The following is a 15,884-nucleotide window of genomic DNA, read 5'->3' on the forward strand; positions in this document are numbered from 1 at the left end:
TATGATGTAGGTACCTAATGATTTTAAGCATAACGTGCTTACGCATAACTATTTGAAGCTTACTACCTTATCGAACCTAAAAACATGGAATTACTTACTAGATACAGATTACCTACTAATTCCATGCCTAAAAATAAATTGTGCAAATAATTTGGCATACGGGTAAATGTGACATCACATTTACTCTATGCCAAAAATCAATTATGCTTAAGTACCTCATTATCATCATCTACAGCCCTACGTTACGCAATGCCTTAGACGTTTATGTCAAAATATTTTCTGCCACAACCAGTATACCTACCAAAGAATAAATCACAATAAAATAATGAATCAAAGAAGCCTTTGATATCTGGTGGCCAGTAGATGGCGTTCGATTTTTAAAAAGTTAACTAAATATTTCCTTTTTAAACACCTGATGCTAGAACAAAAAAAGATATTACCGGATTGTAATCTCTAAATAAATCATGTATTTTCGAACATTGTAAAAGGTAATCTGAATCAAAATATAATAGAAAAAATAAGTAGAACCATGTATGAAGAATGTTGACGATCACCAAACACATTTTTTCAAATCTGAGTAACACAAACCTACACTTGTCACACATAAAATGACACAATGAATGTCACGATTTGGCTCCTGTTTATTACAAATGTAAACTTACAAACGAATATGCTACATGGAGTCATTTACGATTTATTTTAGTAAACTATTGTTAACTGTGTTAACTATAATTGCATGTATATACTACGTAAATACATTTGTTCATTTTAATCAAGATCATATCCATTATTGTTTTACAAAATAAGTTTCTAGTTCCTACTTACGGTTAACTACTTAAGGTAGGAAACTAGGAAGTTTCCTACCTTCTCGCCCTTTCATTATAAACAATGAGAACTAAAAATTAATGGCATGCTTTGCTTTACTCAGTATACATATAATTGCATTTTAGTAAATTAAATGCACCACCCTGTTATATTGGATTCAGCGCATCTTACCAATGCATGCCACGCAAAAAAATATTTTAGTTTTTATATTTTATTTTATTTTGTTTTTGTTTTTTAATTGTTATATACTTATTGTCTCGAACTTGCTATGAAGTAACTCGATATGTGCGGTTTATACCTATTTTATAAAAAAAAATTTATTATCAAATATGTAGAAATTAGTGGACTTACGCCATATGGCATACAGTACCAGTCAACCATAAGACCAAATAGAGATAACATTGTGGTACGATAAAGTACATTTAATGCTATCTCCACATTATCGAATTCCGACGCGAAAGCGCGAAAATGGCGTTGTGTGTATGAAAACTTTTATTTACTTCAAGGAAAAACCAACAATGTACATCGAAACCGCAAAAATTGGCAAACTATTTTGCGATAGTTTGCTATGATGATAGCCGGTATAATAAATACAAAACTTAGGTACTCACCGAATATAAGCGAATAGGTAATTGAAATAATTATTACTTCTTTTGAAACATCTTAAAATGTTTTTAAATGTATTATCTATAAATAAGTACTTATAGATATTCCTAAATCCATAAAACGAAATCATTACTTAGGTACTTACCTACCTAGCTACTGGCTTCATGTACGATATTGTTTAGATAGGTACAGGCAACAAACAGCACTTCAATAAAGTCAATGCATTGTCATTGCTTTGACATCTTTAAATGCAGGTGACTGTACAATGTACATTAATAGATAAAATAACCATACACAATAAATATACATACATACACAACATACCACGAGTTTTAGTCCAATGTTATGTTTAGTTATACTAATGAATGTGATAATAAAAATTTATTTTCATCCATACAGTGATATGATAACTAAGTATGATAACAACGCTAATTTCCAATCCTCAGCTACCCGCGTCATACGCAGCTATACTCCATGGTCTCTCTCAGGGCATTGACTACTTGAAGTATTATAATACAGACAAGGGTAAGGGCAATGCATAAGTCTCCCTATGTGTACGTACCCGTTGGCTAGGCTAACATTTACCTATGGTTAATTTTTATGGTTTTATGGTTATTTTTTTTTATCTTTACGACAAAATAATTTTAACCTACCTATCTCACATAAAATAATTTTACCAGACGTCAAAGTTGCCAAAAGGTGGGCAAGAACAAATATATACTAGTAAAGAATACCTACGTTACCCCGTGACGCCGCACTTTTTATTTCTGTTCTTAATGTAGGTATGCCGGGTGGGGGATGTAATCAAATAGCAAAATGCAACAGAAATAGTGCACGTCCATGCTGCACGTGAAATGAAACACGAAAATTAATGATTTCAATTTTCCATTAAAAATGGAATAATACAATTTATTTAGTGTTCCGCACCCAAGTGCAGAACGAGACCGACTCAACGTTAATTACAAATACCTACCTACCACGCTCAGATAGGTATAGATTTAGTGTTTCCAATTTTTTTTAATCTGCTATTGTGTAATTTGTTTTAAATACCTATACAATAAATGTAAGTCAAAATACTGGTTCAAAACAAAATTAAATTATGCCTTATTTGCATGCAAACATATTCAATAATGCAAACATAACATTACACATGTCGATATAGGTAGGTATGTGTGTATTATGTTTGTGTAAACGATGACCGGCACGACCGCTGAATTGTTATCAGTCAGAATGTGACGTGTACCTATTTTATTACTTATCTATAAAAAAAATATTTTTCTTTCGTGTGTCATGTAAGGAATACTGTTTGAATGAAATATAGGTCGAAGTCGATAATAAAACAGATCATTAGACTGACATCCTTCGAAAGTGTATGTTGTAATTTACTTTCCTCGAATTGAAACTGTATTTTTACCAAAAACACATACAAAAGTACCGTTTCTAAAATATTTATTGTAAGTAGAATATAATCGAAGTTATTAATTGAATTTGTGAAGAAACAAATTCCTAAATTAAAATGGTGCAGTTTTAATACGGGTCCGCTTTTAAATATACATAGGTATAGCGCTCTAAGGACTAAGACTAACGATATATAAAGTATAAATAGTACAATTTTCTTTCCAAGATCTATGGAAACAGAAGTATCCAACATAAAACAAAGTAGGTAACCTACTTATTCTGCCCGCATTTGCCTAAGTACCTAGGTATCTTCTATTAGATTAAGATTTTCATGCGATTTTCCATGATGTAGTGTGATTGCTGAGAAAGGTTTAGGTGTATTAATTTATTATTTTTTACCCGAGCCAAGCCAATATTTATACAAGTAGAGGTACCTAGGAAAAATTTATGGGATTATTTTTTTTGTTGATCTCTGCCTATTACATTTAATACTATGCATAGGTAAATTAACTAAATTGAATTACTATAATTGGTATACTCATCAATAGAGACAAATGACTAGACAACATTATTGTATTATCACTTCGAGTGACGCTACAATTTGTTGTACTTACCTTTTTACATGTATTCTAATATGAATGACGTTATACCTATGTAAAATAAAATGGCACTTGTTACGTATAACCGTATCGAATTTGCATCAAAAATACCTAATATCCACGAATAAGATAAATATAACTATTGACAAAAATATCCTAGTTAGACACAAAAAACAAGTAGGTACCTACTTATATTATACTAGCGGTCCATACGGGCCATGCTCGGTTAGAACATAGGTAATAAATTATAGAAACATTTAATTAGTTTCCTATTTTATTGTTATACTTCCACGCCCTATTGTCACCCATAGTGCAATTTTGAAAATCTAATAAGTAAGTAAATTACATTCTTCTTACAAGCTTCTGTTTTCATCTCGTCTTCTCTTGTCTACCTACTTACCTAATTCTTGCGCGTTTAATTTCACCTCGGTAAGTACCTATTTCCGTTTGCCCTGTATGAGGTACATATATACTACGAATTTCCATCCTCTATTTTCATCCTTAGGGGTGCAATTTTAAAATCCATTTAATGCATTCTTATTTTTATGTACTAAGCACAACATTTTGATTTATATCACAAACGAGGATATTTCATATGAATTAACAACTATAATTCGCTCTTAAATGCGAACATTTCAAAATCCAATAAATGTGTTTTAGCTAAATATTCAATTGATTAAACTTCCGTCTACAAAGCAGAACAAAGTAGAAATTGTATGAAATTTCGACATTACTTCAACGCTCATCAGTGTCAATACCATGTCAAAATATATAGAAAATAACTGAGATACGATATGGTGCGTCGTCGCAACGGAGCAAGACTGAGCAATGGGGCGTGGCTCCTTGAGATCAAAATTTCGTGCCCATTTATGTCACATGACGGACTTTTGTGCAAACTATCATGTTTCTAGGTATTAGTAGTTCTGTCTGTGCGTTGATATCACACAATCAATATCACAAAACATATGAAAACAATTGATTTTAATATGCCGTGGCTAATATAGATACCTACTTTACTTACCTACATTATAGATTACATAATACCTATAGGGCCCGGCCTGTGGCTGATTTACTATTACGCTGAGTAGGCTGGAGCCTAGATGTAGGGGGCGGAAAGTAAAAGGCCTTAAAAAGAGGCGGCAAGATTTAAGTTGCCTAATGGCGGCGCGCCACTGAGCCCCGTGCCCACAGACTTCTGGCGCCCTCTAGTATAAAGGCCACTTATATCAACACTATTCGCAGTAACACACTCTGCGTTTAGTATCAAAAAGCAACACAAGCGGTTGTTACGCCAGGCGCCATGCGCAAGCTGCTCCATAATATCGCCGAACTCAGACACCTGCCGACGCGAATGCGTGAACATTGCGTATTTAGTATGAGTGCATTTATTTACCGCAATGAAAAATCAGCAATTTATAACGAACCGCCAAAATTTGGATAATTATTCGACCGTAGTGTGGAGCCAGGCAGTATTTGTTGATTAATTTAAATTATCCAACCTTATGTGGAGATGGCGCACGTGGCATTGAAATAAAAAAATTAAAAATCAATAAGTGCGAGTGAAGTCAAGACTTCAACTAAAACCTACCTACCTTGTAGGTACTTACGAAAATATCGGAATAAGATGATTGGTGGTATAAAAAAAAATCGCGCTTATGCAATATTTTTATCGAACTTATAGGGATTAATAATTTTAATAAAAATAACCCTATGTTATGAGGGCTTATTATATTAAGTTATAATATAATTAGGTATGCCCACCGTAAGTGTCCTGGTGGAAGTAGGTACCCCAACATTTTTTGTAATTTTTTCTAGAAGTATTATTATCTCTTACCAATTATATTCCCGAATTGAACCATTAATATTTCTTTATTTCCACACCAACCAGAGTATCCTCACGATGTTTTCCTTCACCGGAATGTTGGTCGATGAAAGCTACTATAAATTAGTCATATTCTTACACAACCCAATACTTATTGCACGAGTAGGAATCGAACCTGGGAACTTTCGGTTCACAGGCGGCGTCTTCTTAATTATTACGCAGGTAGGTAGGTACCCACCTAGGTAGTTATATTTTCTAACGAATCTCGTAGCATTCAAAATATGATTTCGTTGCTTTTATTGTAATAATTAAACACAATGCGCCGATTACGAAACAACACAAAGACAATCACGAACTGAAAGTCAAGCACGTTTCGGCATGACTAAAAAGCTGACGCGTGCATTTGTACGGTAATTAACAGCTCTAGCAATTTGTTGTATAAGAAGTTGTGACTGAGTTGACGCATGCATGCCGCATCGTGGTGAATGATTGCGTGGTAAATTTTTAATTCACCGAACCACAAAGGAAACGCGTTTGCTCCAGAGACGCCATTAGAATGTTTGTGCTATTCTTGATGAGTTTTATGACCATCTCAGTCTGTGAGCTGCAATCGTGCGATGACTATTGCTCATTACTGTGAGTATCTATACTTAAATCCCATACAAAGCGCTACGACACATTTTGCAAGTCCTGAAAAAAAACTAATACAACTTCAACCACTGAACGGGTGGTGGTGTAAAATCCAAGTATTGTACCTACATGTGATTGTATTGTATGTTTGTTTGTCTTCACACTTTACCTTTTCAGACAATCTTGTAATTTTGACGCTTGTATAGGTTAAAATTATCTACTGGTATAACGTTTTTATGGTACGGTAGCCAAATGGCAAAAACGGAACCCTTATAGATTCGTCATGTCTGTTTGTCTGTCCATCCGTCCTTATGTTACAGCCATCTGTATTCTGTGAGCCTTTCATTAAATCAATCCAAATATAAAAATATACAAAAATCGATCAACAAGAATTTTTATATTTATGTTACTTTCTTTTACGGATGATGACGACCGATGATGCCCTGGATCGTGGGCGAGTCCGACTGGTACTTGCCTTTTTTATGTCTTAAATACCATATGTAAATGTAACTAGGTTTGTAAACATTAGTTTAGCAATAATAATAAATAGGTACTTTAAACAAGAGCTGAGCACTGTCATTATAAGTATACATAAATAAGGTTAAAAACCACGGGTTAAAAGCCTCCAATATAATTTGAAGACTATGCGATGGAAACATCTAAGTCATTATAATAATGTATGAATAGATCAATAATTTTAAATGAACCTACTGCCAAACGTGATAAGTACCTACTCGTACTTTATTATACCAAACAAACGTCCCCACGAATTTATTTTTGGAATGAATGAATGAAAATGAACTCGTTTAGTGCCTAGGCTGCCTGGTGTCAAATTTTATTCTGTATTTTTTTCAGGTTGAACGGAAAAATTGGCGCTACTTGGAATTCATTATGTAACTGTTATCCTGAAAATCAAAATGAAAAATCGCAAGCAAGAAGACGAAGTATGAAGGCCTACCCAATATTACATGAACCCATCGTGTTAAATCCATCAACAGATGTGCTTTTTGAACCTTTCATAATTTTGAATCCATCTGCGAATAATAAAATAACACCGATAAATTCGTCTCAAGAATCAGAACATCACAGAAAACATAAGCGAAATAATAATTTTATACAGGTAAGGAGCAATGATACAGAAAGCCAGCCACTGTATATGGATATCGATGTATCGAAAAGTCCCGGACAAAGATCGTCTCAGAATATAAACGATTTATATACCTTACAGATAAATGAACATGACGTAAAAGATTGTATTGATCTACATTTGTTAGTACATTTTAGAAAAAAAGGAGTCAATGCTGCCAATCAAATATGGGACAGATATAATACTATCAAGCAATACTTTCATATTACTGATGGTAATTTAATGATGGTGCTTGAAAAAAAATGTAATTTAGCATCCAACATTTTAAATCAAAGCGTACAATATGTAGAACAATTACCTAAAGTAAAACAAGCTCACAAGGTGCCTGAAATAAATAATTTTAAAGATAACCATAAAATAAATTCCAATTATACTTATAAAAAAGATAGCGATTCATTGGTATCATCTATTAAACCTGAAACACTTTCTGTTAATAATGAAAGTGACATATTAGAAAATTCTTACCATAATAAACTGGACGTCCATTTAGAACCTAATATAATATTAAATAAAAAATTGTTGAATACTAAATCGATGGTCTTTCGTTCATTAAATGAAAACCAAAAACTAAATAAAACAAAAATATCAAAAAATACTCCTGACAATTCTATACAACCAATCGTATCTGGACAAGAATTAGACCGTAACGAAGTAACATTATCTACTTCTGTGGAAAATAAACATGAATATATTGAAAACGAAATATTGCACAGACAGAAAAAAATAAATAAAACACAATATAATAATAGTCTCTATGAAGAAAATTACGAAAATAGTTTAGATAATGAAACAAGAAAAATAAAGAATGATATAAATTCTACGCAAAATACTATTGATGAGGTCATCGACTCATTAGAGCAAAATAAGAGTAATGTGTATTTAGTAACAGCTCAACCTACTACCACCTTTACTAATGAAGTTTATTATAATACTTCGCAAAACATAGGCGATGTTGATTACACCAATTTTTTAAGTTCTAAACATGATATAAAAATGATATCAATGAATAACGCTACTCGAAATAGTAGTGAAGGTTGGAAACAAACATCAAATTATTCTCATAATTATAATTTACAGGAAGGTTTGAAGGAAAATTACAATATAGATTTGTACAATCCTCAAACAAATAATATGCTTACAGAGGCTACAGAATCAGATGACACAATTAAAAATTCCACGGAAGGCGTATTGATCGAATCTGAAAGTAAAAAGAGCAATGCAACTAAATATTTTAACAGGACTATTCCTGAAAATGATGTAAGAATACTAAGAATAGACGTTACGAAGCATACAAATGACACCGTAAGTACATTTATTGACGTAACTGAAAATGAACTGCATATTGACCATGGCACAAATAATTTGGAGACAAATGATATGAAAAGGGTATTGAATGAAAAAAACAATTATGATAGTGAAATATCTGGTAACCTCTATTTCATGTTCAAGAAACTACTTATACCGATGCGTTTTGTACAGGCACCCGATGGAAGACTAAATTTAACGATCGATGGGACTTCCTTTTGTGAAAACTTAGTAAAAGACAAAAAGTTTGATAACATTCTTTCTACTATATGTAATGTTGCAGTTAACAACAATATCAAACAAAATTAAATAATACTTTTATAATGCACACAAATTGTAATGAAAACTGGAGACATATTTTATTATATACATACTTACATTTATATTTTTTGACACAAGCTTTAGTCTTGTCATAGTCAAAATCAAATTCAAATCATTCAGAAATTAGGTCTTCACAGGCACTTTTTCACGTCATATTCTAAATTAAATGATGTTTACCAAAGCTACAAATTACTAGCATTTCGGAACGACCACTGCTGAGAAGAAATGCCGAAAGAAACTTATTCAAACAGTGTTGGTCCCTATTATGCCAGAAGGGCTTACCATTTTTTCAATATAAATATATAAATTTATGTATATTTTTTTATCAGTGTAAGTATAAAAATGTATGATTTTGAGCATTTTGAGCATTATACCTTTTGAGCATGTACTTTATTGTGTACTTACATTTTTATACTTACATTGTTATACTTACACTGATAAAAAATTATACATAATATAATTATAAAATTATACATATATATAATGCTGACCAGTTTATATGTTTAATTGATTAAAGATTGAGCTGACCAGTTCCCTCCGGCAACACCCGTTCACGAGTTGATGCGTGAGTCAGAAAGACCTTGTTTCATTCAACGCATGATTAAAACAAGCATGTCCTCGTGCGCGGCTTAATTCATGTACATATGATGAGGGACAAAAGATGTTAGCGCTCATGCGCTCAGCGCTCAACATGAAAGAATTATACGTTAATAAAAATATTAACTGGCATATTAATATTTATATTACATGTGCAAGTGTCCTATTGGTTTGTCAGTCTTGCAACGGGGCAGGGCTCAGGACCATAGTTTTAGAAAGGACCCCGCGAGCGTACTCTGAGGGCAAGTGGGCGCACAAGGTAGGTACGTCTCAAATGTGTGCAAATATTGAAGTCAAGCGTTTTTATAAGTTTATATGATTATACTTTAATGAAAACAAAAAATACTTAGGTAGGTACTTTACATAAAATTTATCTAATTAGATGACATTTGATTATCGTGTTTCAATTTCAATCATATAATTATTAGGTAGGTAGGTACATACCTACTAGGTACCTACCTACTAATTCTATACCTACTCACTCCGTTATACATAACATGGAAAATATTGTAGATATTTCGCTAGCACATGGGTAAAGGTTCCTCGACGTTTTTTGCATGTATTTTTGGTTTCAATAGTTTTTGAGTAGCAGATTGTTGTTTTTTAGTTAGGTACCTACACATGTAGGTACCTAACTAAAAATCGACCATAAAGTTCTTTTACCCGTGGAACGTATTAGAAAATACGGAGCAAATAACTGTGTTGTAAGTGTTTCAACATAATTAAGAATGCATACATTTATATACATAATTATGCAACCTAATGTATTATCCTAATGTATTTTGACCTAATATCCAAATAATAAAAATAAAAGTAATATATGTATAATTTTATCCAGTCATTTAAAATGTTAGTCATCATTTAACCTAATGGTTAAAATATATTATTGGAAGAGCAAACACAGTAGGTAGGTATCGCAATAACTATTTATGACTTATGAGTTCGTAAAAAATCTTTGGAAACAAGCAAAGTTGCTAATGTGGCAACACTGTCTACGGATATAACGTCATTACTAGTAGTGATGAGCACTCTCGAAACATCGACAAAAACATCGACTCTTTCATTGCAATGCAATTCATTCTTATAAGAACATCGTTCAATCTTGTCTATGTCTTGTCTTGTTGTGGACTATATTAATCTGGTTCCCTACTTTATTTGGTCCATACAAGCCCTTCTTGGCTTGGCTTTCCTTTTCCTCTTTTCGTTTCTATTTTTTACTTGCAATAGCATTACTTTCTGCAATACGGAGTATACTGCGCATGTATAAAAAACTATGTCGCCTTTAGCTAAGTTGATCAAGACGTTTATTTTTGAGTACTTTATTAATCCCCCCATTATATAAGCATTCGTCACGTATATACAATAGTGCATGTTGCAAAGTATATACAATATACAATATTCGGGTGCTGAAATATTGGGAAACAACGTTTTCCACAAGATAGAAAACTTCGAAAACTATGGGAAACTTCCTCACGCTGTAAAATTTTCGTAAAGGTATTGTGTTTTACACTGCAGTTTAAAATCATTTAGCAAATTCGTCTAATATTTAATACTTTATGTTCCGAAACCTATTCAGTAATCTGCTAAATCCTTCTTTTTTTGTTTTAAACTAGCACCACGATTAGGTTTTTTTGATCGTAAATCTTCTACAATATTAAAAATTGGCGCTTTTGCCACCATTAGCAATGTTTGTTTACCGAAGTTGTACCAGTAGCGACATTTGCGCCGAGCTTTACGTAATATTAATGAATTATTATGGCAGTAGTTTAATAAGGTATGCCTTTTCACTATCGCATTTAATTTAAAAGTGAATATACTTTTACATAGTATAATATTTTGAAGCGTTTAATACGGTTTAGCCAGAGTTTAACAAATCATTTTTAGCCAGGGCTTTCACAAATATTTTTTGACGGTTTTATTATAATACCTAATTACGTGGTTATTAAATAAGTACTTCAATACACAAATGTTCATATAAATCGACGGTGTGGCCTTGTTTTAGACTAGGTTCCTATATGCACAAATAATATAAATTAGTAAGTTTTACCAACATTTAAATAGTTCAATGCTAAGCTTCGATATGACAACGACAACACTATTTCCCCTTCTACTAGCCCAACGAAACAATTTATTATTGAAGCCAATAGTGGCGCTAGTATCTAAGCAAGTTTCAAACAAAAATACAAAACTCATAAAGTCCTGATTTTTACCACTACCATTGTTGCGCAGCTCTACGCGTAGCATAGCATGGTTACATCAAGCCGCTATGAACCAAAACTGTCAATCGTAACGATCGAAGAGTGGAACATCGAGGAGAGGTCGTGGAGGATTTTTACCATCTAGCCACCATCGCCGTTCGCCAATTACACCATGGCTGATACCGAAAAGGCGCCGCAGCCGCAGCCCCAACAGCAGCAGCAATCTGAACAACCAGTTCAGCCGCAACAAGCTAAAGCGGCTAAACAAAAGCAGGTCATCGGTAAGTTCTCTACGCCATCTTAGTTTGCTTGCCCGGCATCATGTTGAAAGCACATGGTCACGAAATTATTAGATAGTTTTACGGAGTATCTGTATTTATTTCTAGTACATTTTATTGAAAAAAATAGTTTTTATGTAGTTAATAATAGCGTCGTACTTGATTAGGTTGATATACTTTGTTTTCTGTACCTAGCATTGAATTTATAGGTAGGTAGGTACTTCTAGCATCCACCATAAATCAATACTGGGGATGCGTCTGGCAAGGTAACAAGCTGCGTTGTATGCACTTTTATTGATTTATGTAATTCGGATGCGCTGCAGAAGTTTGCGCATACGAACGACATACCTACCTACCTTCAAATAGCAAATGTATGCTTCCCAAACCCAACCCTAGCCATTATAAAATTATGACTATTACCCTATTTAGGTTTTGTAAAGTATGTATGGTAACTAATAAATTCGTACTTTTACGTTCCGATTTAGTTAGTGGGCTTTTGCATTTTGTTTGTAAACAATGTTATTACAACAATTATGTATTATAATTAGGACACTGGTTGTACATACTAAAAATATTTATTCTTACACATAGTCATAAACATTCTCAAAATGCTTGCGAATTACTTTACTCATGTTTGATTCGGCTGTGCTGTGTGTGTATATAGATAATTGTTTTTTCCATTTTATTTAACATTTATGCATTACCTACTTTACTTTCTATATTCGTGTGCTGATGCTCTCAAAACTAGCTATACAATAGAACTATGTAGCTGTCGTATATACTGAAATTATAAATGTAAAACATTAGCTATGATTACCTATGTCAGATTCACAATAACACAATCAATAGAAGGGTGTTTCAATAATACAGTCGAAGGGGTGTTTCCTAGATGTTTTGAAAGATGCGGCCGAGCATTACACTCTAATTTTAACAAAGGGAATTCTAATCTAACTTTAAATTATTACTCTTTACTGGGGTTACGTCAATTATTATGAATTATTGATTTTGGTAATGATATTTTGTGAAGAAATTTGAGGTTGTATAGATAGCATGGCCGCAGCAGAAACCTGCATACTGGTTGATTATTAAGTGGTGTTTAAAATAGAGGAGGCAATGGTAGACCACACCATTCATAGTGCTAAATAGTAATTGGGTATATCTTTCCACATAACAACCACAAACTTCAGCCATGTGGAATACAACTATGAAATAACTAATACATATTTGATTATTCCAATTTATGTAAAAATATTGCTCTGAAATTCATCTGGTGCAAAAGTTTGATTTCAGATGGAAACACTAACTATATACATGAACTTGATTTTATTATTTTTCCATGCTTTTTTTAAAATTTGAATTTATGAAAGTGAGACATTGCAGCAGATTTTGTGCGGGCAGACTTGTTTCTCAGCTCAATGTTCTTTTTCTCAAATAGGTATACAGTAATCCACAGACACACAAGACGTAATAAACCCAATGAATCAAAGTTCTCTGATCTTCTAGTTTTAATAGATTAATATTAGTGTTATAAAAATACTGGAGTCATTTTTCTTTATTTTTTCAGCTGAAAAAGTTTCGGGAACTGTGAAATGGTTCAATGTGAAGAGCGGATATGGTTTCATCAACAGGTAAAAATATTTTGAATATACCATTCTTTAAAAAGATTCAAAGCTCTGTAGTACAGAGCAGAGTACAGAGTCTGTACCTATTTTTTAAGGCATAATACATACTTACCCCAATTGATCTGCAAGATCCAGAAAAGTAGTGTATAAAAAAATTCTTTTCTGTGTATACTAGTTTTATTTGTAGAGTTTATATATTTTATCAAGACTTTTCTATTGTTCGCTAGGAATGACACCAAGGAGGATGTGTTTGTGCACCAAACTGCAATTGCCCGGAACAATCCACGCAAGGCTGTGCGCTCGGTCGGCGACGGAGAGGCGGTGGAGTTTGCCGTGGTCGCCGGGGAGAAAGGCTATGAAGCGGCCGGAGTTACGGGTCCCGGCGGCGAGCCAGTCAAGGGTTCGCCATATGCAGCTGATAAACGCCGCGGCTTCCATCGCCAGTTAGTATACTAACTGATAGGTAAAACGAGAAAAGGAAACATATTGATCATGGAATCCTTAGCTAGAAATGAATTCTGTACAGATTTTGTGTATCACTTGTAACACACCGTAAGTGAAGTAAGTGGTTAATCTGCCAAATTGAGCAGACAATAAAGGATCTTTTAAAACCTTTTATTTAATTCACAATTCTTCAACTGTTTAAGCCGAAAAATTGTTTAATTTTTATGTAAAGGCACTGTTATAATGCATGATCAGATGGTGCACGCTGCTCCTATGAGAGTACTCATGACATGATTTTTTTGTAAAGCTTGAATTACATATCAAATTTCAAAACAAATTTCGTTCAGATTGTGAAAGGTGAGAATGATAAAAAAGTTTGCAGCCTATTTTATTTGTGCATTTTTTTAACAGATATTACCCCCGTCAAGGCGGCGGACGGGGAGGTGAAGGCGCTCCACGTAGAGGAGGTATGGGACGTCGTGGGCCCCCGCCCAGCCAGGGGGGCGCACAAGGTGATGAGGGTCAAGAAGGAAGCGGAGCACCACCGCAGCGCAGGTACATTTGTTCACTTTTTGACCATTTGGCCTTAATACTTGGTCGGTTCAACTATGGACACTGAATATTTATTAATAAGTAGTGTATTAATATTCAACTGAAAATTTTAACCACCACAAATGGTTTTTATTGCAATGATTCCTGCAGCAAATATTTTTATTTATAGTTACTTCCGCCGCAACTTCCGTGGAGGGCGTCGTGGGGGCGGCCCGGGCCCAATGAACCGCGGCGGCTACCGTCGCCCTCGCCCGCGTAACTACCAGGGCCAAGGTGGCTCAGCGCCTGCCGGTCAAGCCAACCAGGCCCAGCGCCAAAACGGCCAAGAGGGTGAGGCCTCTGCCACCGCATCGTCCCCTCAACCGCAGCAACAGGCCAAGCCCAAGAGCAACAATAAACCAGCTGGCGCTACCATTGAGACAACCACCAATGAGAGCCAGGCCTAAACACCTAGCAGCCCTATGGAGTGGCACACTCCCTCAATGTAGTAGTGAATGTTAATTCTAGATGTGCCACATGTCCATCACAACTATCTGTCTTGTCTGTTCAACTGAAGAGTGTTCGTTTTAAATGTTGCAGACATTTACATATACATTTTAACATCAATTTTTTTGTCTCAGTGATAATGTCGGGGGATTTTCTATATGGAACTGCATCGGTATCATGGATCAAAGATGTGATATTTTTATTATTATAAAATTTAATATATTGTCTTGTTTGAATGTTTGTACTTACAATATTTGGTTGTGTAACATTAGATTGTGTACAATATTTTAAACTGTTTGAAATTATACAAAAAAATCATATGTACACATTTTCATAGGTAGTGATTTTGATCTCCAAGGACGAAATAACTGTTGTGCAATGAAATAATAATAATATTATTATATTTATATATATATATTATTAGTAGAAAATTGAGAAATGATGTGCAGGTTCCAATGCCCCAAGAAAATCACATAATTTTAGTGCGTCTTTTTATTTGTTGCATATAAGTCTTTGTCATCCGTTTTTTTTAACCACAACTTATTTTAATTTTTTTTTCATATTGAGTCTTTTATGGAAGCTCCAAATGTTTTAAACCAATTGTACTTTTTAGTTAGGTATTAAATTTGTTGCATATCAAGTCTTGTATGTCCGATTGCGTATTATATAACAATCTCTTTTTAAGTTGCATTTTTATTATTTTAACTTAAAAAGGTTATTTTTTTCCTTAAACTACTTAATGTAAAACTAAACACTCTCAGAAAGTAATAAACTTCTTTTTACCTGTGTGAAACATATTTTATTTTTTATATAGTAACTGAGAGCCTTTAAGCTTTACCCTTTAAGCTGCCGGAAAAATACAAAGTTTGAAATTTAATTTAATGTTGTTTTGGGCTTTATACCCAGAAAATTTAGTGTCTTCAAAATGTTCTTGTATACATATTGGCCAATTAACTTTAGGAATTACCGAACACTACAAAACAACGCAATGTCCTTGGGTAATTACCTAAAACGTCGTGTATTTACTTGCAGCTTGAATTATGATGGTCCGGCT

The 15,884-nt window shown here is 33.7% G+C and overlaps 2 protein-coding genes across 3 annotated transcripts; both read left to right on the forward strand.

Annotated features, from left to right (window-relative positions):
- Window positions 1-5,601: 5,601 nt before the first annotated feature.
- On the forward strand, window positions 5,602-11,385 carry LOC128683338 (homeobox-like protein HDP1). Of its 2 annotated transcripts, XM_053768870.1 has the most exons (3): window positions 5,602-5,886; window positions 6,736-8,329; window positions 9,171-11,385. In XM_053768870.1, the coding sequence occupies exons 1-3, from the start codon at window positions 5,807-5,809 to the stop codon at window positions 9,213-9,215; spliced, it is 1,719 nt and encodes a 572-aa protein (XP_053624845.1). In that variant the 5' UTR covers window positions 5,602-5,806; the 3' UTR covers window positions 9,216-11,385. The 2 variants fall into 2 exon arrangements, with proteins under 2 accessions (XP_053624845.1, XP_053624841.1); XM_053768866.1 differs by lacking the exon at window positions 9,171-11,385 and having other exon boundaries at window positions 5,604-5,886; window positions 6,736-9,079.
- A 129-nt stretch (window positions 11,386-11,514) lies between these two features.
- On the forward strand, window positions 11,515-15,623 carry yps (ypsilon schachtel). Its single transcript, XM_053768882.2, has 5 exons — window positions 11,515-11,729; window positions 13,291-13,354; window positions 13,576-13,791; window positions 14,204-14,347; window positions 14,514-15,623. Exons 1-5 carry the CDS (start codon window positions 11,621-11,623, stop codon window positions 14,788-14,790), a joined length of 810 nt encoding a protein of 269 aa, XP_053624857.1. The 5' UTR covers window positions 11,515-11,620; the 3' UTR covers window positions 14,791-15,623.
- Window positions 15,624-15,884: the final 261 nt, after the last annotated feature.

The sequence above is a fragment of the Plodia interpunctella genome, chromosome Z (assembly GCF_027563975.2).
Source record: "Plodia interpunctella isolate USDA-ARS_2022_Savannah chromosome Z, ilPloInte3.2, whole genome shotgun sequence".
Lineage (NCBI taxonomy): Eukaryota > Metazoa > Arthropoda > Insecta > Lepidoptera > Pyralidae > Plodia > Plodia interpunctella.